Source organism: Herpailurus yagouaroundi, unplaced genomic scaffold (genome assembly GCF_014898765.1).
Source record: "Herpailurus yagouaroundi ecotype Mexico unplaced genomic scaffold, PumYag 28, whole genome shotgun sequence".
Lineage (NCBI taxonomy): Eukaryota > Metazoa > Chordata > Mammalia > Carnivora > Felidae > Herpailurus > Herpailurus yagouaroundi.
The window spans coordinates 72,664,979-72,692,070 of record NW_024412376.1 but is presented as its reverse complement, the minus strand read 5'-3'; the positions used below and the strand labels follow the sequence as shown (position 1 = coordinate 72,692,070).

Genomic DNA, 27,092 nt, shown 5'->3' with positions numbered 1-27,092 from the left:
GAAACATCCTATCCACAAAGGGAAGGTGAGTGCTAACAGAAACCTCTCACCACACTTTCAGCCAGCCTCTGCCAATCCTATGGTGAAAAGTAGAGCAAGAATCACAATAACAGCAAGAAACAAGGGGGACAGTGCATCACAGTAAGGAAACAAATATAGAAAATAAGGACAGTCTATTTGTTCCATCGGATCGTTGATTCTTCAAGCTTCTGCCGTGTGTAGATTAGTCAGCTTCCGGAGTGACTAAAGCAGGGCTGCAGTCTCCCAGAGCCTCTGGAGTCGCAGATTGCTTCTTCCGTGTGGTCAGCTTGCACAGCATTGATGGCTCAGGAATGCACTCCCAGTTTCGAGATGCCAGCTTCACTCTGCTGTGATGAATCCAGGGACCCACTTCGGATACCTTTACTGAACTAGGGGTGGACAAGATGACAGTAAATGGGCCCCTCCAGAGGGGATATAGGGATTGGACATTCCACTCCTTCACCCATACCCTATTTCCTGGTTTAAAGGGGTGAGCCTGTCTGGTCAGACTCACAGGTAATCACTTCCTAACCCAGTGGTGTAAGGTGGTTAGGGTAGAGCCAAGGGCTTGCATCTGTTGCCTTAGGGTTAGATTGCCTATCTCGTTTAGATCCCCCCTTATGCCCTTGATAATGGGAGGAGGGCACCCATAAAGGATTTCATAAGGGGAGAACCCTGTCTGCTTAGTGGGACTACATCTGATTCTTAACAGGGTGATTGGCAACACCTGGTCCCAGTGTAGGTGGGTTTCTTGACTTAGTTTACTTAATTGCAGCTTCAGGGTTCTGTTCATTTGTTCCACCTTCCCAAGAGCTCTGAGGTCGGTATGCCATGTGTAATAACTTCCAGGTGATTTTTAACCTTTTAGCCACCAGCTGCACCACCTCAGCCATGAATGCTGACCCATTGTCTGATCCTATAGTGATAGGGATCCCAAATCGAGGAATGATTTCTTTTAGAAGTCGGGCCACTTCATGTGCCTTTTCTGTGCGAGTAGGGAAGTCTTCCACCCAGCCTGAGAAAGTGCACACAAAGACCAACAGATATTTATAGGCTTGGACCCAGGGAAGCTCAGTGAAATCCACCATCATATTTTCAAATGGGGCTCCCCTGACACTCTGCACCCCAGAGGAGGCCTTGGGTCCTTGATGTGGGTTATTCCAGGCACACGTTTCACATTGCTCGCATACTGCTTGGGCTATGCTGAAGAGTCAAGGGATATAGAAATGTCGGCTCAAAGTAGTCTCTAGATCTGTCCAGCCACTATGGATTTCCTGATGGAACGGCTTGACAAAAGCTGGAGCCAGGGCCTCAGGGGATTGCTACTGGGCTGTCTTCAAATTTCCACCATCCACCTGGGAGTTAGCTTCCATTTTCAGTTAGTACCAGGTACTTTCAAGTTGTGAGTAATTAGGGTCCCATTCTGCCAGTGGACTAGGGAACAGTGCTGCGGTTAAAGCTGCTGATTCTGCTGATCCTTTGGAAGCCACAAGCTTTGCCTCTTGGTCTTACCGTTTCCCCATGCAGCCGAGGTGTCTCCCCTTTGATGTCCCCAACAACGCATGATAGCCACTCGTTTAGGGGCCCACACAGTATCTAAGAGTTCAAGGATTTCCTTACCATACTTTATGTCTTTCCTCCTGAGTTTGTTAGACCCTTCTCTTTATATAAATCCCCGTGGTGAAGGCATAGAGTCTGTGTATATACTAACATGTATCCCTGCCTCCAGGCAGGTTAGCGTGATGAGCTCTGCCTTCTGTGCCAAAGTCCCCTGACCTACGAATGACGTGTTGACCATCTGCTGGTTAATGGGCGCCTCTAGATCAAAAGGGGTGTTGAGATGAAAGCCCTCACATAGTCTTTGTAGAACTGGCTTGGGCTCTCCTCGGGTCCATGGAGTACTTCAGATGTTTTGCTCATATTTATGGCCTTTCACCCCACTTTCTTCATGCCATTTAGAAGGGCTTCTTGATACCGTTCAGTCCTTGTGAGCCCTCTGTCTACACTTGAGTCATTTCGGTCCCATTTGGGGTCCTCCCCAGGGAAGTGGGCCCAAGCATAAGCCTGAGTGTCTAGTGGGGCATTCTCCTCTAACCATTTTAGGGCTGCCTGGGTAATTTGGCAACGTTCCTCCATGGCGAAGGGGGTCATGAGGAGTTGGTGGCAGTCCATCCAGGCGGGTTTTTGGGTTTGAATTATGGACTGCATTAGTTCAATCATAGTCTGGGGCTTCTCCGTATAGGAGGGAGTATGGTGCTTCCAATTTAGGAGGTCCGTAGTGGTAAGGAGTTGGTACACAAAAACATGCTGGCCTCCTCAGATCTGGCCTTCTTGACCATAATAGATGGATCCCCTAGTTTTCCCTCAGTGGCATCTGTAGGGCTCCCCGGTGTTGTTTCAGGGAGGAACTGCCTCCCTTGGCCTGATATTCTTATCTCCTTCCAGGAAGGGTGTATGGGGTTAGGACTGGTGATCCGGGAGAGCTGGCCACATCTGGAGAGGCCGGTGGTGCTAGAGGTGGGGAGTGAGGCCTCAGGACTAGGGGCAGGCTCTGGTGGGGTTTCTGCAGCTGGGATGGCTGGAGGCACAGATGGCAGTGGGGCACATGGCAGTAGGGTCCCTTCGGGCCCTCCCAACAGTATGGGCTTTTCAGTTTTGGGTTGGCATTTGGAGGAAGCCACAAGCCATCATAACTTTACAGCTCTCTTCAATACACACTTTTAGTCAAGGCAGCCGGTATAGGACTAGGTCTTGCCAACAGTTAATGTAAGGAAATTGGTCTGGGTGGCCTGGATCCCATACAATGACTCTGAACACTCGGCCAATTAGTTCCTTCTCAAGTGAGCCCTTAGAGGGCCAGCCTACCCCAAACAATGGCCAATCAATTTCACAGAATGTCCAGAGCTTTCTGGGAGTTAATTTCACACCATAATTTCCTGAATATCCTTTTTGAAATTCCTCAACATACATTCTAGGGGAGTCAGTTTTCTCTTCTTTCTACCCATTTCCTCCCCCTAACTGGCAACTTTCATGCACAAGAGAGGGCTAGGGGGAAGGGAAGGACTAATTTGGAGAGGACCCACACCAACTTTGTCCACTTTCGGCTGCTCTCCTCTCAGAGATATTTCAGGCACCTCTTAGCCTTGATGGGTTCAGTATCAAGCTCTGACCCAGATCAGACTCCCCAGGAAGTCTGACACCACCCTAAGCTGTATGAGGTCACCAAGGAACTGTGGATGGGAACTCAATACTCACTTTGGCCCATTGGTCAGTTTCTCATTCACTGCTGTTTCTCATTCATACACAGTCACATAGTGACTCCAATCCGCTGCCCAGTGCCCAGCACCTTAGAGTTGGTTTTGTTCCTTATGGAAATATTCAGGAAGCTCTGGGAAGTGATCAGGCTCTCCTATCTCTTAGGGGCAGGTATACCAAAATGAATCCAGGTTCTTACCAGTCTGATGGGCTGTGCTCCCTGAGCTGGTTCCTGGGCCTCGCTGGGTTCCTTTGTGTATCCGGGGCCCTTACCCTGGCATGACAGGAGGGGCTAGTCTCCTATGGATCAAGCGGTCCACTGGTGCCAGGCAAGGTCACCTCTCCTAGTGCCCCAAGCCCCGGTGACAAGGGAGGTGAAACGCTGTCTGCCTCCTGGGCAAGCCCCCACGTAATGTAGCAGTGAGTCACACACACGGAGTGGGGGCACCAAGGCTTTTCTTTCCAGGAAGCAGCTTTATTTGTGCCAGCACTGGATCAGCAGGCTAGGATCCAAAAGGCTGAACCCCAAGCGCAGTGGTGGGGGTGGGTGCCTTTTGTACAAATTTTGCTCCTTTGTCTCCCATATATGGTAACATGCAGTCTGCATGGGTGGTCTATGTTCCAGAGTCATGAGGAATGTCGCCCTTGAGCACATAGGCAGGTTGTCTTCTCTCGTCTTGAGGTTCTAACCACATTCCTTATGGAGGGGCTCTACCACATTATAATGAGGTAAAGTCAGTTGTTTATCATTCTAGAAGTCACTCTGAGGCCTGTCTATGCAGGCACAAGTGGGGAGTTACACTCAAACTGGTCTGGGTGGTCTGGTGGCTAGAGGTCTCATCAGGGTAGTCCCATGGCTCAAGGAGTGGTTTCAGTTTCTAGTTGCCTGAGTTAAGAGATAAACTGGAAAGAAGAACTTAAAGAAGAATGTGGTAAAAAGATTGGTGAGTATAAGCAAGTGGGCAGTGAAGGTCAGGTCTTAGGGTCTAGCTGGTGACGATAACAATTCCAGTGCAGAATAAGTCCAGTTGTTCTATGGATAGGCCTTAAGCACTTGGAAAATATATCTCCAAACCAATAATCTCTAGTCCCACTTGGATAAAAATCCTGATATATGGAAAGCTTTTAAACTTTAGGGACTACTCAGTCTTTTCCATTCAAATATATTACATAGGTTTGATTGTTTATAAATGTAGACTTTACCAAAATATTCCCTCTATGCTCTCTTTAGATTCATTCATTCATCCAGCAATATTTATCAAGTAGGTACTATTTATCAGACCTGGGGCAGACAGAGTGTTAGGCAAATCACTGGATTAGATGTCTCAGAGGTCCTTTCAAACCTCTCAGGTGGAAACTTCAGATGGAGGCAGAGACAAAAACTGAGAAAAAGGAAAGGCAACTTCTTATAATAAGCATCTTAATATGTAAATATTTAATATTTAAATCTTCATATTTATTTTTTTTTCTAATTTTTTTTTTCAACGTTTATTTATTTTTGGGACAGAGAGAGACAGAGCATGAACGGGGGAGGGGCAGAGAGAGAGGGAGACACAGAATCGGAAACAGGCTCCAGGCTCTGAGCCATCAGCCCAGAGCCTGACGCGGGGCTCGAACTCGCGGACCGCGAGATCGTGACCTGGCTGAAGTCGGACGCTTAACCGACTGCGCCACCCAGGCGCCCCTAAATCTTCATATTTAAATATTAGTTGGCTAGGCCATCTAACAACTCCCAGTGATCAGCAGATTTGATTCTTACTTACTGAAGTAACAGATCCAACTTAAAAAACATTTATGTAATGGCTTATCATACAGAGTAAAAGATTTCTTCCAGTAAACAACTTAGGCCAACTAATCAAATGTCATGCTGAAATATATATAGAATAAAAAATTATCAGAAAAGTTACAGGCTCTAAAATATCAGGTTAATTATCTCCTTAAAAATTCCTACCCGAAGATCATACTGCTTGTCCTTCATTGTGTCAGAATGAGTTTACTATTTGTGAAGTAGTTTTTACATCTATTAAAATTAAGTACTTCCACTTCCCATTACCAAAGGGACTGGGTGTTGAATAACTCAGAAAACAACTTTGGTCTGGTAAAGGGAGTGGAAAATAATTTTGGTTGAATCATTTGTGTTAGTTAATATAGTTATCATTATTTGCATGCTGGTAGGACACGGGAGTCATAAAAGTGTCTTTATCAAGCTTTTGTTATATTGTTGATTAATTCGTTAAATTTTCTAGGAATAACGTATTTTGAAAGTACTTTAATTCTTATTTTATGCCAGTAAATATATAGAAACCATGACATGAGTGTATTAATGGTCAACTATATCAGCTGCTCAGAATTAAATGTTGCTGAAAAACCAGGACCATGTTTTGCAAAGAAGAAAAATAAATATTATCTTATTTTTGAAACAGGTATAAAAGCTTGAAGGCTTCCCATAAGAGAATCATTAATATAAGCATCGACCAGTAACAGGAAATTTGCCATAGAGCATTTTGTAGATGTATTTGGTTCTCCTTATATGTGTTAAAAAAACAAAATTCAACAGAGTAAATTTGAAAATACAATTAACTTTATTAAACAACGAGTGGATCAGGCAGCATCCTATCTAACAAGTAGAGGGGAGCTCCAAGGAGTGGTATAAAATGAAAGGTTTTATAGGAAGGAGGGTTGGGCAAGAAAGTTATTAGCCAAAAAAAAAAAAGTTCTAGGCAAGGTCACTTTCCCTTAGGGGGAGAACAGGGGTTTTTATCATGCAGATTACCTCATCTTCCTTTGGGGAATGGAGAGGGCCCATGTGACAGATTACCTCCTGGGCACCGATCAGAAACTTCCTGATTGACTGTAAGTCATTTCTGGGGGAGGTCAGTATAATGTATGTAGATACCATATTTGGTAAAATTATCAATGAGTTTTTTCAATGTTATGGTGGGTAATTTTTTAGGAATTTAGATGTGAGTCAGATATTATAGCACTAATGATGGGGTTTGGGGGTGACAGTGGAGTTTGGAGCTTATGGCCAAGAAAGAATTCTTGAAGACATCTTTGGTGCAAAAAGGTGATTTTATTAAACCACGGGGACAGGACCTATGGGCAGAAAGAGCTGCACTGCGGTTGTGAAGAGTGACTGATTATATACCTTCAGGTTAGGAGGGGGTTAGGGACAGTGTAAATCTCTAAGGAATTTTGGAAGCAAGGTTTCCAAGACCTTGAGGGGCTAGCTGTTAGGAAAATATCATTTATTACTGTTTAGTAAAACCTCAGTCATGAGACCCCTCAGATGTATATCAGGGGCCATATGCTTGGAGTATAATTGCCAACATATACTTGGGGGTTAAAGCTAAAGGAGGTTTGCAAAGGAATTTTTATGTGTTTAAGGAGACTCACAGGATCCTGGGGGGGTCAGGATAATGTTAAGCTAAGATTCCCTTTTGCCCCTAGCAAGTGTCACTATCAAGGCAGCCAAGCTCCTTGAGGAAGGTCACTCTGCCTGTCTCAAGGACATGTCAATGGGCCGTAGGTACTAAGGAAATTTAAGTTTTAATTTGCCTTTGTTTCCCATATCACCATGACAAGCACTTAAACCCTCTTACATCTTGATGAGGGTGATATTAGGGCTCCAGAAACGGAGTCTATAGGTTTCTGGAGATTAGGTTATGGATAAGATTATCTTTTTCTTGAAGTTTACTAAGTTATCTGTAAACTGAAGAAGACTCCTGTTCTGCATGACTGTGATCTGTATCAGTCAACCATTTGCTTTCTTTTCCTTCTTTTGTTCTTAGGCAGCCCGGAGTGTCTGGGGAATATCACACATATCCCACCTGGGGGTGAGAGGGTGGGAGGGAGTGCTATTAGCCTGTACTTTGCCCTCAGCTTGTCTTATGCTCCCTCATCTCTATCAGAAGTTATAAAATAAATTTTAAATTCTTGGGAAAAAAACTTACAGACAAATTAGTGACATAGTGCTAAGTGTCTTTAAGTACAATGTTGTTATTGCGAAGTTTTGTTAGCTTAGAAATTGTCCTATGGCTTTTGAATCACTTTTTATGAAAAAAAGATTTCCTTCCCATTTGTTAAAAAGTAAGATTTATTTAAACTCTCTCAATGTTCTAGAAACTGGAAAGAATTTTATTTGTGACTGGTGCAATAAATGATACAGTTGTTCTTTTTTTCCTCTCATTAGAAAAGTATTTAGATATTTCTTAGTCAAAAAATTGTTGAGATAAGGTTGGCAAATCCACGGCTCTAATGAATATTTACTACTTTCCCTCTCTAAATCAAAAACACTGGAAATTAGTCTCTCTGAACTTAGTAGCTTCAAACTAATGCAAAAAGAAAAAGTACAATGAAGAAACCAGAGTCTGTCTAGTCTCTGGGTTAAATACTTGCATAAAAATCAGATACTACCCACAACTATTACTCAATTTCTGAGGACTGTTTGCTTCTCTTTTCAGAATGGACTCAACGCTCTCCATTTGGCTGCCAAGGAGGGCCATGTGGGCCTGGTTCAGGAGCTGCTGGGAAGAGGGTCCTCTGTGGATTCTGCCACTAAGGTAATGTTCATGCTAGTAGAATTTATTTCCTTGGACAAGAGGAAATGATTTAAAGTTATTTTGTCTGGTTATACATTGCAGACGTTTGCTGGAACACCAAGGTTCTTGACCATGAAGAACTGAAATTGAAACTCTTTCCACTAAACTTTGCAGAGTTTGAGTTGATTCTTTTAGAGACTTATCAAACACGAGACTGGAGAATTCTGCATACTTTGTTTCAAATGTTCTGTCTTTTTTTCTTTGATTCATGTAGACACTAGATTAATATAATAATGTGTGGACGACAGCACCTATTTTCCTAAGGTTAATTCATTTTTTCAAAAGTATATTGATGTAGTAAACTTCTCAGTGGAAATGGACAGGTAATTTTCATGCTTTAATGAAGTTGTTATATCTTTTAATGCATTCATTTAACTTGGTAAGAGAATATTCAGAATCTCTTATACTGTAATGGAAAAGAGATTTTGGATCATGGATTGAATTATTGGGGAAAATTAGATTTTATCACTATAATGTGTGTTTGTAAAGCTATTGGACTCATTTTTAAAGACCTGTACAAGATGTTTGGTATACTAGAACCTATTTTTTTTTACTGATAGTCCTTTTACTAAAATATATTTGAACATTGTCGTTGGGGAGTCATTTCAGAAACAACAGATTTAAGTATTTTATTTTATCTGAGGGAGAGAGAGAGAGTGGGGGAGAAGAAAAGAGGGAGAGGAAGAATCTTAATCAGACTCCACGTTCAGCTCGGAGCCTTGATGTGGGGGATGAATCCCACGACCTTGGGATCATGACCTTGAGCTGAAATCAAGAGTCGGATGCTCAACTGACCTAGCCATCCAGGCACCCCAGAAACAACGGATATATATTTTTTAAATATCATCACTGGTGACAAATCTTTGTCTTTAGAAGGTGAAATTTTAATTTGGAGAAAAACAGTAGTTAGTCAGAAGCAAGCCTGTTGCCCAGAGCTGGAGTGTGATAGTATGGTTGTGAGAGATGCAGAGTCTAGGCTGTAGGCCCTCAGGCGACCAGCTGGGGCTTTAGTCTGATCAGGGTTGGACAAAAAGAGTGGTGGAATAAATTAGGAATATGGCCAGTTAACCTGGATTTCTAACACCTCATGCACACAAGATTGTCAAAATATAGACTGGCCCGACACCTCACGAGAATTGTGAAGGATGGAAAAGGAAAGCACTATACAGGAGGCTCAGTGTTTTGATGGCAGACAATTTATCCCCTTCCAAGGTGGGCTACTACCTGGATTAGAATGACAAACTTTAACCACTTGAAGTTATCAATCAGAAAAATTGAAAATGCCTGTACATTCGATGTCTACAAAATTTGGAAACCTCTAATATTTTCTATTTTGTTTCTCCGAAACAGAAGGGGAACACTGCTCTTCACATTGCATCTTTGGCTGGACAAGCAGAAGTTGTCAAAGTTCTTGTTAAGGAAGGAGCCAATATTAATGCACAGTCTCAGGTACTGCATTCAGATTTTCTCTGGTATGAATGAATTTAAATTAGAACAGCTTTGTGAAATTGATTTAATGGGTTGAGCCAGCTGTTGGATAGTTAAATTTGCTATAAATATTTCCGTTATTTATTTCAGCCACATTATTTTATGAACTCATGCTATGATATTTTTTTGATGTATTATGATCCCCCTCTTAATATAACTGAAAATTTGACAACTACACAGTCTGTCATTCTCTTTAAGTGCATTAAAAAAGCATATAAAGTGTTTTTTCCCAGAATGACAGTGACATCTGTGAAATATGAATTATTCATGCAAGTTCTATGTTGTGCTATAAAAGTAGTTTCTCTCCTGAAATTTTAAAAATTCTCAAAAGATTAGCATTCCAGTAGGAGATCTGCTATGAAGTGGGAATCACACTAATTACCTCACACCCCAAATGTGGACTTTACAAAACTCCTGAAGGAAACAAGAAAATTCGTGACCCACGGCCTTACAATGCATGTAATACCAATTATGTAGGATAGAAAATGCGTGTTCTTAAAATGAAGTATTTTTTTAAATTAAAAGAGTAATCAAAATACATCATAAACTTGATGCCCATTTTCTGCGTGAAGAAATGTTGCTTTGCCCAAAGCTTTCCTTTTGGTATCTATTATGAATCTATGTAGAAATTGAGGGGTGTATCCTTTTAAATCCATTTCTTCTCTCTCTCTTTTAAAGTTTTTAGCCTCTCTAGCATACCACAGGCCATGCCACGGGGACTATTAGCAAAATAAACCAGTTCCTGTCTATCTATTCTTTGGGATAATCTCACCGGCTTGCTTCTGAGGGGACTTGTGTAGGAATATCTCTACCTATTTTGTTCATTCATTCGTTATGTTGACATGTCTCCAGTGGTATAAATAGCACTACAGGGCAAAAGTTAGAATCAGCCCTTTTTTCTTGGACTTTGATTAGAGGGAAGACTCTGTTGAAATTATGACAGGCAAGACGTTATTTATTTTCACCTCTATAATATCATACTGTTTTAAATAACCACATTTTTCTTTTAAAGCATAATTTTTCTTTTGAAAGTCCAATACACATCTCTATTTTAACATTTATTGAGGATATTCCATATTATAACATCTTCATGACATGAAAATTTTTTTTTTTTTTGAAAAATTTTTTTAAATTGATACCATCTGTAAAGAATTCCCATATAGCATATAAAGTATAATGGCATCTTGGGCTTAGAGACACAGGACTTGACAAAATCTACTGCTCTAAACTAAGGGATTAAAATCTTTTCTTTATAGCAAGAGAACATCTTTTTGCTCCAGAGCAAAGTTTCCAGACCTTAGCTGGCATCATAATCACCCACAGGGCTTGTTGAAGCATGTGCTTCTGGGCCCAACCCCAGAGTTTCAGATTCATTTCTGGAGTGGGACCTGAGAATTTACATGTCTCACATAATGCTGAGGTTTTCCATTTCAGGAATGCTATGAGACCCACTGCTTTGGAGAATATAAGAGAAAACTGGGTTTAAGAACACTGCTATAGAGATTCACTAAGTACAGGTTTAGTTATGTGCATAAATCAGTAGTTTGTATACTTAAGAAGCATGGAAATGAAAACCTGCTCAAGTTCAATTGCCCATAGCAGGTTTTTAATGGGAAGTTCACATGCCAACTGTTAGTGCTGTTAGTATCTATAAAAAGAGCTTGGTTGCTGTGCTCAAAATGACTCGTTGAACGTTGTGATCTCATAAAAGTTGACAGGTAGCAAATACTGCAAGATAAGTGCTTGTCAAAAGTTGTATCAGTTATTACACTGTGATTACTGGAAATTTATATGCTTTGGAGGTTTTCAAGAATAAGCCAGAACCACTTAATCGGTAATTTGCTTTCAAGAGTCAATGAGCCCATTCTTTATAGTCATAATCATGCCAGATTATAACAGATCTTATAGAAAGATTTATATTATCATTAAAGTAATCTTTATTTGTATTGTATTTAATTAGCTCAATTTAGGATTCATATTGTAGGGAATCCTGACAACTAGCTTCAAACTGATTTTATATTATAAGAAAGTTTTGGAGTGAAAAAAATTAATAATTAAAATTTAGGATGCTTTTCTAGATGCCTAAGTGATTTGATAAGCCCTATGAGATTATTTACTATATTGAATTTAGGTGGCCATCATTACCAAAGACAAAAATTACTATTACTTAAAATATTTTGTAATTTAATGATTAAGATTAAAATACAGGAATTTATATAAAACTATTTGATTTTTTTTGTTCCTATGTGCAAACAAATCCTAAAGGCATGGTTTTAAGGGCCATTGGGAGAGGATATGAATCCTTCATACGTGATTCTCATTAGTCTTGTCTTGATTAAGATACAGATTTTTTCCATGACAACAAGGGACCTAGATGGGTGGGTAGGACCATGCTCATGGTAGTTAGATAGTCCCTTCCTTTTGAGAACCAGAAAAGGGGCATAGGAATACCAAATGTGCAACATAAATTCTGAATTTTGTACTCAAATTATACCTTCTCCCATATCTTTCTATGAACATAATGCAAGACAAATGCAGAATAGTCTGTTAGTATAGGAACGTTGATAGCTGCATAGTACTTTGCTTTTGACAAACTTCTGAATTTTTTGGAAATGGACCACTAAGGTTATTGTGGAATTAAGAAAAGCCCCAAGGAATAAATGTTCAGTAAACATTTACGGAGCTCATAGGTCATGGAGAGGTATACACCTGTGGATTTTACTGCACTCTCTACATAAACTGTAAGATCCATGTGAAGCTTACCCTGACACGACACAGTGCCAATTTTGGTAGTGTCCTTAATTCATGAAGAATTCCAGAACACCAGCAGAAGCAATTTAAGAGTTTTAAATGGAACTATGTGATCAGTATAATAACAATCCACTGATGTTTAAGTTTCTGTGCTCAGCAGTGGTAGCAGTGTGGTCTCTACTGAGACAGTTGTCCATCTAAAATCTCGATATGATTTTAAATGTTGTTCAGACCTTGTAGCTCTCTGGCTTGGTTCTTTGCTCTCCTGGATTCAGTGGCACGGAGATCTCATCAAGGTCTCAGTGCAAGCTGTGTTGGTGGAATAATGGGGCTAGAAGTCAGGTTAGAGTGATTGGAGGAATGCTATTTGCCTTGGGGATGGTTGCTTGCTTTCTGAAAACTTGGGCACTTTCTGACAGTCTTTACTCGGCACATGGACATCTTCTACACAGTCCTACAAAGTAATGCTGTAATGCTTTCTGGATATTTGTACTGGCATTTATTGATCACTTTTATAACCTGTACAGCTATTAGATTCAAAGATATGACTTTTAAATCATTGTTCCAATTATATGTTGTACACGAAATTTTGAAAAAAAATAAAAAAATACTCTCAGAGTGATGAGCTCCTTTAAATTCTTATAACACTTTTGCCCATTAATATTTGCCTATCTCAGGTTTATTTTTTGTTATGTATATCTACAGTTTCTGCAAGGTGGTACATTTCTTGGGAGCAGATCATTTTTTTCTCAACGTTCCTCTGTATTTTTAGGATTTGGTGTAATACCTTGCACATATATGATTGGAGGCTAAACATATGCACATATATTCTTCCTGTATAAGAATTAGCTCCGTTGCATATTCCAATCATTCTTAACAATAGATGTTAATAATAGTACAAAAAATGATATTGACTGCCAGGAGCTATCTCTGACGCATTGTGTATATTATCTCTTTTGATCTTCATTTACTCTGTCATCATCGATGACAAACTGAGATAAAGATGATTCATTTACTTACTCATAATCTTCATCCCCAGGCAAAACTGCTTCTTAGAACTCTCATAACAGTTAGACCTTCGCTACAGACCCAGGAAACAATTCCTAAAATTCTTTTTCTTCTGTCCCAGACCCTATGAAGGTCTAAGTCAGCAGATTTTCCTGCAGCAGCATCCATGCGAAAGGTTTAAGGTGAAAACTTCTCCTGTAGTATTTTTTGTGAACTATAAATGCTAGAGCTCTGCAAAAATGTTCAAAACACGATGAGATTTTGCTGTTGCTGCCAACAAAATCTGGCCTGCAAAATTTCCCTTCTTTAATTTTCTCCACAATAACATGTGACTTTTTGTTCCTCACACAAGAGTGTTTTTCCTTGCAATCTTAATTTTATTTTCTCATGTAAAGTTACTAAAATCCAAATGACCCTCATAATAAAATAAAGTTACTTTAAAAATATGTATTTGTTTTTTGTTTTTACGAAGCAAGCCGGTTTGCGTGATGCCTATTTGGCTACAATGAAAAAAAAAAAAAAGAGCACAGTGGATTCTGGTATAGGTAATATCTCTATACAGTAGGAGCTAAGTGAAATTGTGGGACATGGGCACAGTAAAACTTGTGGTCAACTGTAGCTTTCTGACTTTTACCTTATACAATGGAGACTGGGATGTTTGAATTCCCTGATAGTTACAGACAGAAAAGAAAATGTGACTTCATTGGAAGAAAGGATGAGCCAGAAATTCCCACAAGTCTGTTTAAGGAGTAGGTGGAAGTGTGTGTCCAGGGAGTTAAGTGTGGGTTGGAGGAGAGTCCAGATGCCACAAAATTACAACCCCATAGTAGTATCTTACACTCAACCTCTTAATTTTAATGTATAGTTTTATGTATTATTTAATCTCATTTTATCTTTACAATGATGTGAACTAGCAGTGATTACGCTCATTTGGATATAAGGAAATTTGAGGCACAAGCAAGGAAATCTAAGGTCTCATAACATATTAGTGATTGAGTCACAAGCTCAGGGCCATTTGTCATGGACACCTCCCTTCCAATAGTCCTCTACATAGTTCACTGTTTCCCTTAAGCTTTCTCTACAATCTGCCTCTTCTAGGTCAGTTCAGTTACCTCCCACAAGAGCCAGGTCCCTGGCTCAAATGCCATCCATTCTCTCAGTGTCTAGTTGCGAAGATTCTGGGAATAACTAAAAACATTCCATAAAAGCGAGGCATTTCCAAGAAAAGGGATTCATGTACACTGGGACACCTATCTACATTTGGGACATTTTCACTCAGACATTCATTCTCTTAGGGTGTTCTCTTATGAAACACAATTCTTAACACACGGAAGACTTAAATATACTTTCTGAAGTATAGTTGGTGATGTCTTTCTGATTCATTTTTTCTTATTAATTTTTGCATTGTTCCACTTTTTCTTGAATTTCTTGTGTTTTAGTATTATGAGGATTCCAGAAACAGTTTTTTTTTTTTTCTCTTTTCATCCTATTTTAGTGGTGAGTGAGTCCAAATAAGAAATTCTGATTTGGTATTCTTCATAACATATTTTGCTGAAAATTTACTTCTGTTTTTCTTGAATCCTTTTGCTTGTTTTATGGTCACTACTCTTTGTTCTTTCAATTCTGGAAATTTCATTCCAAAGGAGGACTTTCCTATTTGTAACACAAACATGATTAGACTTTATTTTATTAGCTTTTAGATTCTCAGACTGTGGCCATTAATGCCAGTTGCAAGATTACATGACCATTAGTTACACCCCCAGAATTTTAGGGGTGCATATGCCTACTCTATGCAATGATAAATGTTTTGTTGGGTGTAGCTTCCAATAATTTTTACTTCATTGGCCCTCACTCATTGTCACAAATAATTTGAATTGGGCTGTGAAGAGGAAGAAAGCCTACACAGTTGGCCGGCATGCCCATTACACTGAATTGCTTCCATATGGCCATGGAGCCATCCCTGGCTCTTAAAACAAAAACTCATAATGGAACATTCCGTTCTGTCTCACACACACACACACACACACACACACACACACAGTATATAAAATAGGATCTGGACTCACAGATCCAAAAAAATTGTTATGTTTTCAGCATTTTTCTCCAAATATATACATATAGCTCTTTCTTAATAAGGTTCTTAGTTGTTTTAATTAAGAAAATTATTGTAACACTTTATTTGAAGTTAAGGTGAACATGTACTTACATTTGACTGGGGATGAGAAAGAACTTGGGACGCTTATGTTGTCTTTTTGACTCTGAAAATCAGTTTATTGAATGATTACACACGTGGAAGTGCATCTACGTTCCTCAGCATTTGGAGCTAAACAAAGGAAGTATGCTTTTCCAATTCTCCATTCTCTGATATGGATCATTTCTCTAAAAGAAATGATGAGAATTGCCATCTTTAAAATTTTGTATAAAATGGAATTCTCTCATATTATAGTAGAATTTCAACACTGAAAGTACTAGTCTGTTCATACACACATCTGAAAAGACATAATATTTTCATTTGCAATAAAATAAAGCAGTTTGCTATTTTTGAAATAAAGTTGAGACATTTATATTTGTCTTTATCTTCATTAATCTGGGGACAGGTGATGTGGCAAGGCTGAATACTGGTTGCCATTTTGTCCTGAAATTTGAATGAAGTAAGACATAAATGTCATTGAATGTAAATCTATAGTAGATGGCCATATATTTATCACTTCAGAAGACTATCTGTGTCCACTATTACTGTATTTTAAAGGAACTAAATTGTAGAAAGGTGAGACTTGTAGGGAGAAGAACAAAATGGCTAAGATGGATCTACATTTCTCTTAGTAGAAACAGAGTTCAAATTTCATACAGAGGATCCTTCTCTGTCCTTCTGAGTTAAAATGGAGGATAAGCACCTCTGGCAGCAAATAGTTAAAATTGTACCAGAGCGGTTTGCTTCTTACCTCAGATCTTACAGCACAATGTGCACGTTCCACAGCAACTAAGATGCTAGAAAGACCTCAAAGTTGTGATCCTTCCAGACAAAGATCACAAAACAAAACAAAAATGTGAAAACATGACACTAAATAAATGAAGTAAAACTTGCTAATAGAAAATTATTGGAAGTAGTCATTCCCTCCCTCCATCTCTCCCTCCCTCCCTCAGCACGTGTTTGGATATTCAATTTGTGCCCCCTCATGTTTGCTAGAGATACAAAGATGGGGTTGGAGTGGGGGAGACCAGAGGAAGTAGTGACTGAACTGCTTTCTTTTTTTTTTTAACTCATAGATAATTTTAGTTTTTATATTTTTTCCAGCTTCAGTGAAGTATAACTGACAAATAAGATCGTAAAGTAGTTAAAGGGTACAATGTGATGATTTGATATTAGTATACCTTGTGAAAGGGTTCCAGGTTAATTAACATGTTCATGACCTAACATATTTGTTTATTTTCCTTTCTCCCTCTCTCTTTCTTACTTTTTAAAATGAGAACATTTAAGTTCTCCTCGTTTAGCAAATTTCAATTGTATAGTCTAGTGTTATTAACTACATAGTCATCATGTTATATATTAGATGCTCAGAATTTACTCATCTTATAACTGAAGGTTTGTATACTTTTACCACCCTCTCCCTACTTCCCTCACCCCTCAGCCCCTGAAGACCATTTTTGTACTTTCTGTTCCTATGAGTTAAGTTAAAAAAAAAAAAAAAAAGATTCCACATGTAAGTGATACCGTGCAGTATTTATCTTTCTCTCTCTGGTTTATCTCACTTAGCATAGTACCGTCCAGTAACTTTTCTCTTAAAAAAAGGAATTGAGGGGCGCCTGGGTGGCGCAGTCGGGTAAGCGTCCGACTTCAGCCAGGTCACGATCTCGCGGTCCGTGAGTTCGAGCCCCGCGTCGGGCTCTGGGCTGATGGCTCGGAGCCTGGAGCCTGTTTCCGATTCTGTGTCTCCCTCTCTCTCTGCCCCTCGCCCGTTCATGCTCTGTCTCTCTCTGTCCCAAAAATAAATAAACGTTGAAAAAAAAATTAAAAAAAAAAAAAAAAAGGAATTGATGTGATAATCAGGGGTGAGAGGAGATGCAGTGTGCTGTAGGAAAATGAAATAGGACATGCGAGAGCCTAAAAGAAATCCAGGAGCTGAAACATGAAGGGGAAATGTGGTACATATGAAGCTGAGAGAGAAGATCACAGCCTGCAGGACTCTGTGAGCCATGTTAATGATTTTGTTTTAAGATGCTTATCCTAAGCCCAGTATGAGGTAGAGGTGGGAGGTAGAAAAAGATAAGATTTGGATTTTTAAAGATCACCTTGATGCAGTTTGGAGAACTATAAAAGGGGCATCATAATAATAGTACCTCCCTCATAGAGGATATGAGAATTGAATTAGTTAATCCATGTACGGCACTTAGAACAATGCCTGGCATAAGAACTCAGTGACTGTTAGCTGTCATTGAGATATATATATACACACACACATATATATACACACACATATATATATACACATATATATATACACATATATATACCCATATATATATTTTTTAAGTTTATCTATTTATTTTGAGAGGTGGGGAGGGGCAGAGATGGAGAGAGAGAGAATCGCAAGCAGGCTCTACACACAGAGCCCTCCAGGGGCCCGAACCCATAAACCATGAGATCATGACCGCAGCCAAAACCAAGTCAGATGCTCAACCAACTGAGCTACCCAGGTGCCCCTAGCCGTCATTGTTAATAACAGATTCAGTGATAGCTCATTTGTGTCAGAGTGGCCTCTCTGCATGCCCCCACTGCTTGTTCTCAGCACAGTGGAGACAGCAGCAAAGTCAGTTCCTTGACATGTTAACAAGTTGCTACTAAAGGGGTGCCTGGATGGCTCAGTCATCTGTGTCCGACTTCAGCTCAGGTCATGATCTCACCGTCCATGGATTTGAGCCCCTCATCGGACTCTGCTGACAGCTCAAAACCTGGAGCCTGCTTCTGATTCTGTGCCTTCCTGTCTTTCTGCTGCTGCCCTGCTAGCTGTCTCTTAAAAATAAATAAAATGTTAAAAAAATTTTTCGTTAACTAAGTTGCTACTAAAAATGAAAGCTGCAGCTCCCGTGACTGTTTTTTTTTTTGTTGTTGTTCCCACATGCTCTTTGGAACACTGTCAATTCGGATGTATGAAATTGCATTATCCTAAACACAGATATCGTAGTCATGTAACAGTTTAAGTAATTCAGTAGCCAGGACATTTAGGAAATAGACTGATCACCTAGAGACACGTGCGACTTTAGATTAACGGATCAAATATGAGAGTTCTCATCTTAGATATTCTGGGTGATGGAAACTGAAATACAACTACCAAAATATGTTTTTAACCGAGTATTATTCTTGAAAATCACTTTCAGAGAGTAATTCCAGTGTGGAAAATTCTAAATGGAATAACATAAACCAAAAAAGAGTTGTTTACATTTATTTATGGTAAAATAGTAAAAAAGATTTTTGAAGTGTCTGAAATATAGTATGAGTATACCTTAGTTAGAGCAAGGTATCATTGAAGCTAGCATAGAAGTTGAAGATGTGGAAAAACAATTTTAAATTGTTTTTTAAAAAAACATCCAATGACCTTGATTGGACTGGGTTTATTTTCTTTAAAAATAAAATTCCATTCTACACCTTTTATTTGGGCAGTTACCACTTTTCAGAACTAATGGTAGTAACTTTATGGGTCATTTTAGCTCTCCACTATAGATATTTTTGTACCCAATATTTTAATATTATTTTCAATCATATATTTAATATGTATGCAAATTAATAGATTAAATTTTATTTTTAATAACTTAAAAAAATTACTCAGCAAGGAATATCAGGCTGCTTGCAGAGGAAATATACCTAAACCACTGCAAAACCATTTAGAATTATAAGTTATTAAAGGTATTCTCATGAAAGCCAGTAGCAAGAAAAGGATTCTTCTTAGTGATACTGTTCAACATTGTGTTCAAGCCCTAGCCAATGTAATAAAATAAGAATATGAATGGAAAAGGAAAAGACAAAAAATGTTGTATTATAGAATATGATTATTTAGATAACTCAAAAGAATCTGCAAATCAATGAAGATATTTTTACATTAACTAATTCATTAAAATTCTGCCGCCTGCATTTTTCTATTCCATACATCACAGAGTTGTCTTGTATAGTCTTTGGATAAGATTTTCTTCAGCCTAAAAGTTAAAATGAATTATTCTCTTAAAAGTTAATACTAAAACAAAGTAGTAAGTTCCACGTCTAAAAATGGTAGATTAGGACTTCATATTCTTTAAAAAAAATTTTTTTTTTTTACATTTATTTATTTTTGAGAGACAGAGAGAGACAGCGTGAGCAGGGGAGGGGCAGAGAGAGAGGGAGACACAGAATCAGAAGCAGGTTCCAGGCTCTGAGCTGTCAGCATAGAGCCTGATGTGGGGCTCAAACCCATGAACCATGAGATCATGATCTGAACTGAAGTCGGACGCTTAACTGACTGAGCCACCCAGGTGCCCCAGGACTTCATATTCTATTTAAAATTGGATTTGTGAAGCACAGGTTAAAGCTTCATTAGAGTGTGTTTGCATGACTGCCTTTATATATTCTGGTCTTTTCAAAGCATTGGGAAGTACTTTTCGTATTTTATTTTTATTTTATTTTATTTTATTTTATTTTATTTTATTTTATTTTATTTAAAATGTTTATGTATTTATTTTGAGAGAGAGAGAGATCAAGCAAACGAGCGTGGGTGGGGGAGGAGCAGAGAGAGAGGAAGAGACAGAGAATCCCAAGCAGCGCAGAGCCTGACGCAGGGCTCAATCCCATGACTGTGAGATCCTGACCTGAACCAAAATCAAGAGATGGACACCCAGCTGACTCAAAGTACATATTTTTGGATTTGCAAATAGCAGACCTTTAAAATTTTGGAATTTTAGGATTTGAAACACATGTGAACCAACAATGTCATAAAAAGACATTTATTAACTCTCTGCCTGAATTTAACCTGGTATAGTACTTTAAATCATAACCCTTTAAAACTTTAACTTTAAATGACATATTGACTTGAAGATATGAAGAGCAGGAAACATAAGGAGTTGAGTAACACCTTGACATTAAAATGCAAAACAACAAAGGCACATCTTTTCAGGAGAGCAAGATAAAGACATCACTAAGTAAAGACAAACACAGGAGCTGGGCAAATCCCACTCTGGAATAAGAAAAGAAAGGCAATAAAATGTGTTTAATTAATCCAGGAATACTACATGCAGAGATGGAGACTTCATGAGAGATTCTAGAGTCTAGTGGTCAGGAACCCTACCCTATCACTTTTTATTTGTGTTACCTTGGACTTGTTACTTAAATGGAGTCTTGGTGACTCCATTTCCCCGTCTATAAAATAGGGATACTACTATTTGCTGCACAGGGTAAATGATAAAGATCAAATGGGTTAATACATGTAAAGTATTAGAACAGTACCTGGCACTTAAGAAACGTAATATAACTGTTAGCATTTATCTTAATTATTAGAGATAATGGTTTATCTACTCAAATTAGTGAATAAGTAATAAATGGTTTGGAACACTAATTAAATTAAATGGGATTTTAATTAATTAAGTTGTTGTTTTGTCTGATTATCCATTGGAGCTGACATATTATTATGTTCTGGAGGTAGTGGTAGAGAAAAGATTATACAGAAATTTCATCTTTAGTGATTAGCAATATGGAACGTGTCCTTGGTATGACATAGGTTTGGAACAAAGAACGTGAAGCTGAATGAATAGAAAAAGCACTTGCTACAAACAGCAAGACAGAAAAACAACTATATTCACTGAACACATACCATATGCTAAGCACTGATCTACCCACTGGGATGCAATAAAATAGTCTCTTGCTTTATTAACTTTGGGTAGTTAAAACATCCACATTTAAAAACATCACTTTTGTGTGTGTGTTTTCTTTATCTAATAATTAATTTTTCCATTTTCTGTTTTTTTAAATTTCCTATTATTTTAACATAACTTCTGTTTTAATCTATTTATTTAACAAATTTAATTAAATATGATTTAATAAAGGAACAAGCCGTTCTTCATCTCTTATGCATGAAAAACACATTTTGAAGGTTGAAGGTAAAGGATTGCTTACATAGAAAAATCCTTATTTTTTTTTCTGCTTCAACTGTTAAACCAGGCAGATCTCCCTATGTTTTCTTAAGATATTTCAAGTCCCAGCCTCTTACTGTATTACCTTCCATGAGAAGCAGGGAATTTGGGGCAAAACTATTTCATTGATAATATTTGTCACAATCTTTCAACTTACTGAGAAAATTCTTAAAACACTATAAATTCTCATAAACGATTTACTAATGTTTTTGTTACCTTCTGATTTTATAGCTAGGAACTGTCTGAGGCCAAGCTACCAGATGCTGTCAGCAATCTCAGATAATATAAGCTTTCTTAAATAGTGTAGTGTTTAACATCGGGAAAGGAAAGCATTATCGACTGATGGACCACGTTCTAATTTTAGACCTTTTAAGGTACTTCAATCTAAAGTACGTGGGGCACCTGGGTGGCTCAGTCAGTTGAGCCTCTGACTTTGGCTCAAGTCATGATCTCGCGGCTCATGGGTTCGGGCCCCATGTTGGGCTCTGTGCTGACAGCTCAGAGCCTGCAGCCTGCTTCAGATTCTGTGTCTCCTCTCTCTCTGCCCCCCCCCAAATAAATAAACATTAAAATAATAATAATAATAATAATAATAATAATAATAATAAATAAACTATCCGGTGGTGTCTTTACATGATTTAGTAAATAGTCACTTGCCACAGACAAAAGAGAGGTAAGAATTGTGTTCAAGGGCAATGACAATACCTTATGAACACAAACTAGGAGTAAACCTTTTTTGCAGTTAGATCTGTTAAAATATCATCATTGGAGTGCATAATAATCATTATTGTGTAGGTTGGCATGACAATTATTCGGGGCAGGCATGCTCCAGAAAACACATCTGACAGATCAGCCTAGTTAGTTGTTTCTGGGTACAGTTTGAAGCCAATACATCCAGGCAGAACTATCAAAATATATTTTTGTTTAAAATTTTTTAGTGGGAGGATGAAGAGTGAATAGAGCATACTTAACATAATTTTATGGGTGAGCTTTGAGGGGTGACCCCTTCCCTCAAAATTATTTGGGTGCCAGTTGTAGCTTCTCTATTTTGAGATCAAGCTCTGCACCCAATTTTTTAAAGCAGATCAAACACTTAAAAGGAAAGTGGTGCTGTAGGTCCCTGTAGGCTGGAATAAGGCTGCCTCTGTCTCAGTAAGGATATGTCACAGTTTTCAGGAGTAGCATGAATCAACCTTGCCACCTCAGATTCTAATTAGAGTTTATTCTCCTGGGTAAGAACTCTCTCTCCTTTCCATGACAATTCTTCCTGTAACATATATGTACCTAAGAGAGCTGTTCCAAGAAACAGCCTCAGGCACATTTAGACAACCAACTTCTGTGTCTTCTCTGTCCCTTGTATAAAATCAGGATTGTGGATGGCAATCAGCAAGTTTCTGTTTTTTAAAAGTATGACGTTTCCCATCATCTATTACATTTTCCTTATTTCTGTGGCTGCCAAAATCCAAAAGTTCAATTATTGCACCTAGCTCACTCTGGGTTTTGCTTATCTCTGCTAGATCTCTACAGTCAAAGTTTAGGTCTGCTTTTATAGCCTTATCTTGACTATGGATCTATATGTTATCTATAGATGTTTTTATGTTTTTATATATCTATATGTTTTATCTATATATGTGTTTATACACACACACACACACAGTGTTTTAAATAACCTTAAATTCTTTGTGAATATGATTTTATTTCAAGATAAAAATTATTTAAAAAGTGCTCCAAAGGACACTAAGTCTGGGCTTGTGACTAAGTGGTTGATGTGGTTCATGAGTTTTTCGACCATTTCATTGACAGTATTCATTCTTTAAGATTATATCTTTGGCAAGTTGTGAATTTGAATTTGTGTTAAGCAGCTTTTAACTACTGGGTATACCACTTGGGGCTGGTTGTTTTAATGGATCTATTTTCTTTCTTGGTCTCAGCACTGCATGGGAACATTGCCTGCTCTAACTCTCCAGCAACTTCTAACAGAGTTTAGAGAAGGGCCCATCAGCACACACTCAAACTCACACTTAGTAAGGGCAGAGTTCTATACCAAGGCTTTTGTTGCCCTTAAACTACTCTGTTTCTCAGACATTGCTGAACCTGTGTATATCCCTTGGTCTTGTTTTAATTTCTATTGGTATAATATGTATAGTATCATCTGAATGAAACTTTGGTTATCCCAAACTGTTCATATTAAATAAGAGGTAACAATAGCATTATAATTCCGACCACTTTTGAGTGACTAAGAAAACTTACAGTGACTATCTTGCAGAGAAAAGGAAACTTTTACTTTGAAAATTTTTTTTGAAAATGTTTGAATCCTAATGGAGTGTGTCAGTGTGTTTGTGTCTGCATGCTCTCGACTATATGTTTTAATTTTTAAATTAGAATACGAAGGACTCCAATCATTAAATGGCAAAAAAGATTGACCTTGCTGAAAGAAGCAATAATTTCACTTCATTAAATATTTGGACTTTCTAGATGCATGTTATTAGGCAATAAAAAAAAATCCTGTATGATTACCTTCTATATTTTTAAAAAAAGCTCTAGTTGCAGCTGTTGACAGGGTTAGCAATGTGGCTTTTGAAAGTTTGTTCAAATGAACCATTCAGTGTTTCGATGTTAGATGTGCTTTTAAAGACTTGGAGCAGCATCGGGGCACCTGGGTGGCTCAGTCGGTTAAGCATCTGACTTTGGCTCAGGTCACGATCTCGCGGTTCACAAGTTCAAGCTCCACATCAGGCTCTATGCTGACAGCTCAGAGCCTGGGCCCTGCTTCAGATTCTGTGTCTCCCTCTTTCTCTGCTTCTGCCCCACTTGTGCTCTCTCTCTCTCTCTCTCTCTCTCTCTCTCACTGCCCCTCCCCTGCTCATGCTCTGGCTCTTTTCTCTCAAAAATAAAAATAAACATTTAAAAAATTTTTAATTAAAAAAAAAAGACTTGGCACAGCATTTTCTCAAAGGCAGCGGGTTAGAATTAAGAAACCTTTTCAGTCATCATTAGTTAAATTTCTCCTTTTTTGTATAATATGTAAGACAACTAATAAGAGTTGTAGCTTATGTTGAGTATTTTAATATGGAGAGTAAAAACTCTTTGATCCTGATATATTTAAGCAACTTCAAACCAATAAAATAATAACCATTTGAATGAGTACTAGGGCTTAATTAAAAATAATGCTTTCAGGTTTATGGATTTCACTCTATTAGGGCAAAATAAAAGCATCCTCCAGTGATTGTTATTGACTTAATTTTTCTTAACATCATGGACCAATACACAGCAGCCAATAGTTTTGCTTTGGGAGATGACACATTTCCTTTTGCTTCTAAGCTACTGGGTCATTTATGAAGTTGCTCAACAGTACACATTTTTAAAGCAAATGCTATGTATGCCAAGCAAATTACAATACAGATTTCTAAAGGTATAGATAAAGAACTATAAAGATATGGACCCAGTAATTTATGTTGTTCAGTAATTTCAATGTTTAGAAAATTTACTTAAAATGTATCAGGGAATTAATCCCCCCCCAATTTCACTATTCAAATATTTATTAACTTTATGTTAAAGTTTCATCTGTGATATTGAGACCTTTTCATTACGTCTGCAGAGATTAGTGAGGGCACTACATGTGCAAATTTAAGTTTAGTTGCTATCATTAGAATCATTACATGTGGAACATAAAAGCGTTCTTATAGATTCTTATAAAGTTTTATGTGATATAGTGAGAAAGCACTAAATCCAGTGATAAACTTGCCATTTCTATCAGTAGCTTAAATGAAAGTTAGCATTATGTATGCAAAAATAACACTGAATACCTTATTTTGGTTTCTATTCACGCAGAAAAAATTATTTTGAATCTTATCTCTTGGAAGAGAAAATGTATTTCTTTTATTTTTTCTAATTAAAAGATTTTTCTTTTATATTTTATTTTATTTTTGAGAGACAGAGAGACAGAGTGTAAATGGGGGAGGGGCAGAGAGAGAGAGAGGGAGACAGAGAATGTGAAGCAGGCTCCAGGCTTCAAGCCGTCAGCATAGGGCCTGACGCGGTGCTCGAACTCACGAACTCATGAACTCATGCGATTATGACCTGAGTAGAAGTCAGATGCTTAACCAACAGAGCTACCCAGGTGCCCCAGAAAAAATGTATTTCTTTACTGAAAATAATCTACCTATTTTTTTTTTTTTGTAGTTTAACCTTATTCTTAAAGATTAATTTCATACTTTTTCTGCAGATATGTCTCAGGGTCACTGAATGACATTTTTAATATAATAATAGATTTTGCTTTTAATACTTTTGTTTCTGTGGTACATTTTGTGACATTCCAGATTTCCTGGAAAATGCTTCATTTTAAACTAATGCCAGTAGGGCAAATTATATTTTAGTATAGATATCTCTATCAACCAGAATGCCTTCAATTGCAAATAAGGAACAACTTACTTCATACTCAGGTGATGAAAAGAGGGACTTTCTTGGCTTTCATGAATATAAAGTTCAAGTAGGTAAGGTAAACTCCAGTAGTATATTGATTTTTTTTCTCAGTTTTTTTTTTTTTTCTTCTACTGGCGTATTCATAAGTAAGGGCCCAGAATGTCTTTTTCTCTTTGCTATGATTTCTGCAAGCTTTATTTTACCGTTGGCCTCCCTTGTGGACCTGATTGGAGCTATGCTTTCTCTTGTTTAGAGTCAAAATAAGGGAGCCCTGTCCCAGCTTTCCAAAAGAGAATCCTGAACTTGACTGATTGGACCATTTTACTTCTTTTGCCCAAACTTGACCCAGCTTGTATCCAATAGAATGGAATGTGTTGATTGGCTTAAGTCATCTGATACTCTGCCTAGAGCTAGTAAAGGAGAAGTTCAGCTTCTTTGGAATTAAATGAACTATGTGAGGAAGCATAGATGCTTTAAAGAAAAACCAGGATGCTATCAAAAAAGAGGAAGGATACTGGGTAGGCATGAACAAACGCCCACTACTATATCTTGGGCATTCCATGTTAAAAATTAATTTGCTTTTTTCAGTTTTAATATTTTATTTACTTTAAAAAATTTATTTGCTTTTTCTAGGATTATTTAAAAGTTCATTTTACTTTTTATTTTTGGTTTACAAATGCAATGATATAAACAATAGAATTATTCAGGTATAGGTTAACAGTTTAATGAAGTATTTATTCGCTTTTGCAAAGTAAAACATGAGATGCATGTTTTCAATATTTTGGAGTTATATGAGAGTAAAATAAAACATCGCCAGCCACCTCAACTCTTTGTGGAATGAAGTGGTTGTGAGTCACCTGGTACATTTAATTTTAACCTTGAATAAAGGAGAAATGTACAAATCTATACAAATCTATAATTGTCAGGAACTGAGTAAAATAAAGGTAATGGTAAACTGTTAGTCAGCAGCTGCTTATTGGGTGCTTACTGTATACCCATGAGAGTTCTCCTTTCTGTGGAGGATTCTAAACAGTTGTCAGATAGGAAGCTGCTGTTAATTATTTTTTTAATGTTTATTTATTTTTGAGAGAGAGAGAGAGAGACTGAGCATGAGTGGGGGAGAGGGAGAGAGAAGGAGGGAGAGGGAGACACAGAATCTGAAGCAGGCTCCAGGCTCCGAGCTGTCAGCACAGAGCCCGACACAGGGCTCGAACCCATGAACCGTGAGATCATGACCTGAGTCGAAGTCAGACACTCAACCGACTGAGCCACTCAGGCACCCTGACAGGAAGCTGCTTTTAAAAGACAAATACAGAAGAAGCGAAGACAAACAACAGAAGATAGTATATGACTTGGTACTAAATTGTATGGAGCCAACAATGTATTAGAGGGAAG

General features: G+C 38.1%; 1 protein-coding gene across 8 annotated transcripts in view; it reads left to right on the top strand.

The window, feature by feature from the left end:
• The window catches only part of LOC121030809 (ankyrin-2-like), a 554,568-nt gene that overhangs the window by 500,677 nt on the left and 26,799 nt on the right, over positions 1 to 27,092 (top strand). For all 8 annotated transcript variants that reach the window (XM_040475639.1, XM_040475659.1, XM_040475667.1 and 5 more), the window contains 2 exons: positions 7,740 to 7,838; positions 9,228 to 9,326. In XM_040475639.1, coding sequence (XP_040331573.1) covers positions 7,740 to 7,838; positions 9,228 to 9,326 — 198 coding nt within the window. The remainder of the gene's footprint in view (positions 1 to 7,739; positions 7,839 to 9,227; positions 9,327 to 27,092) is intronic.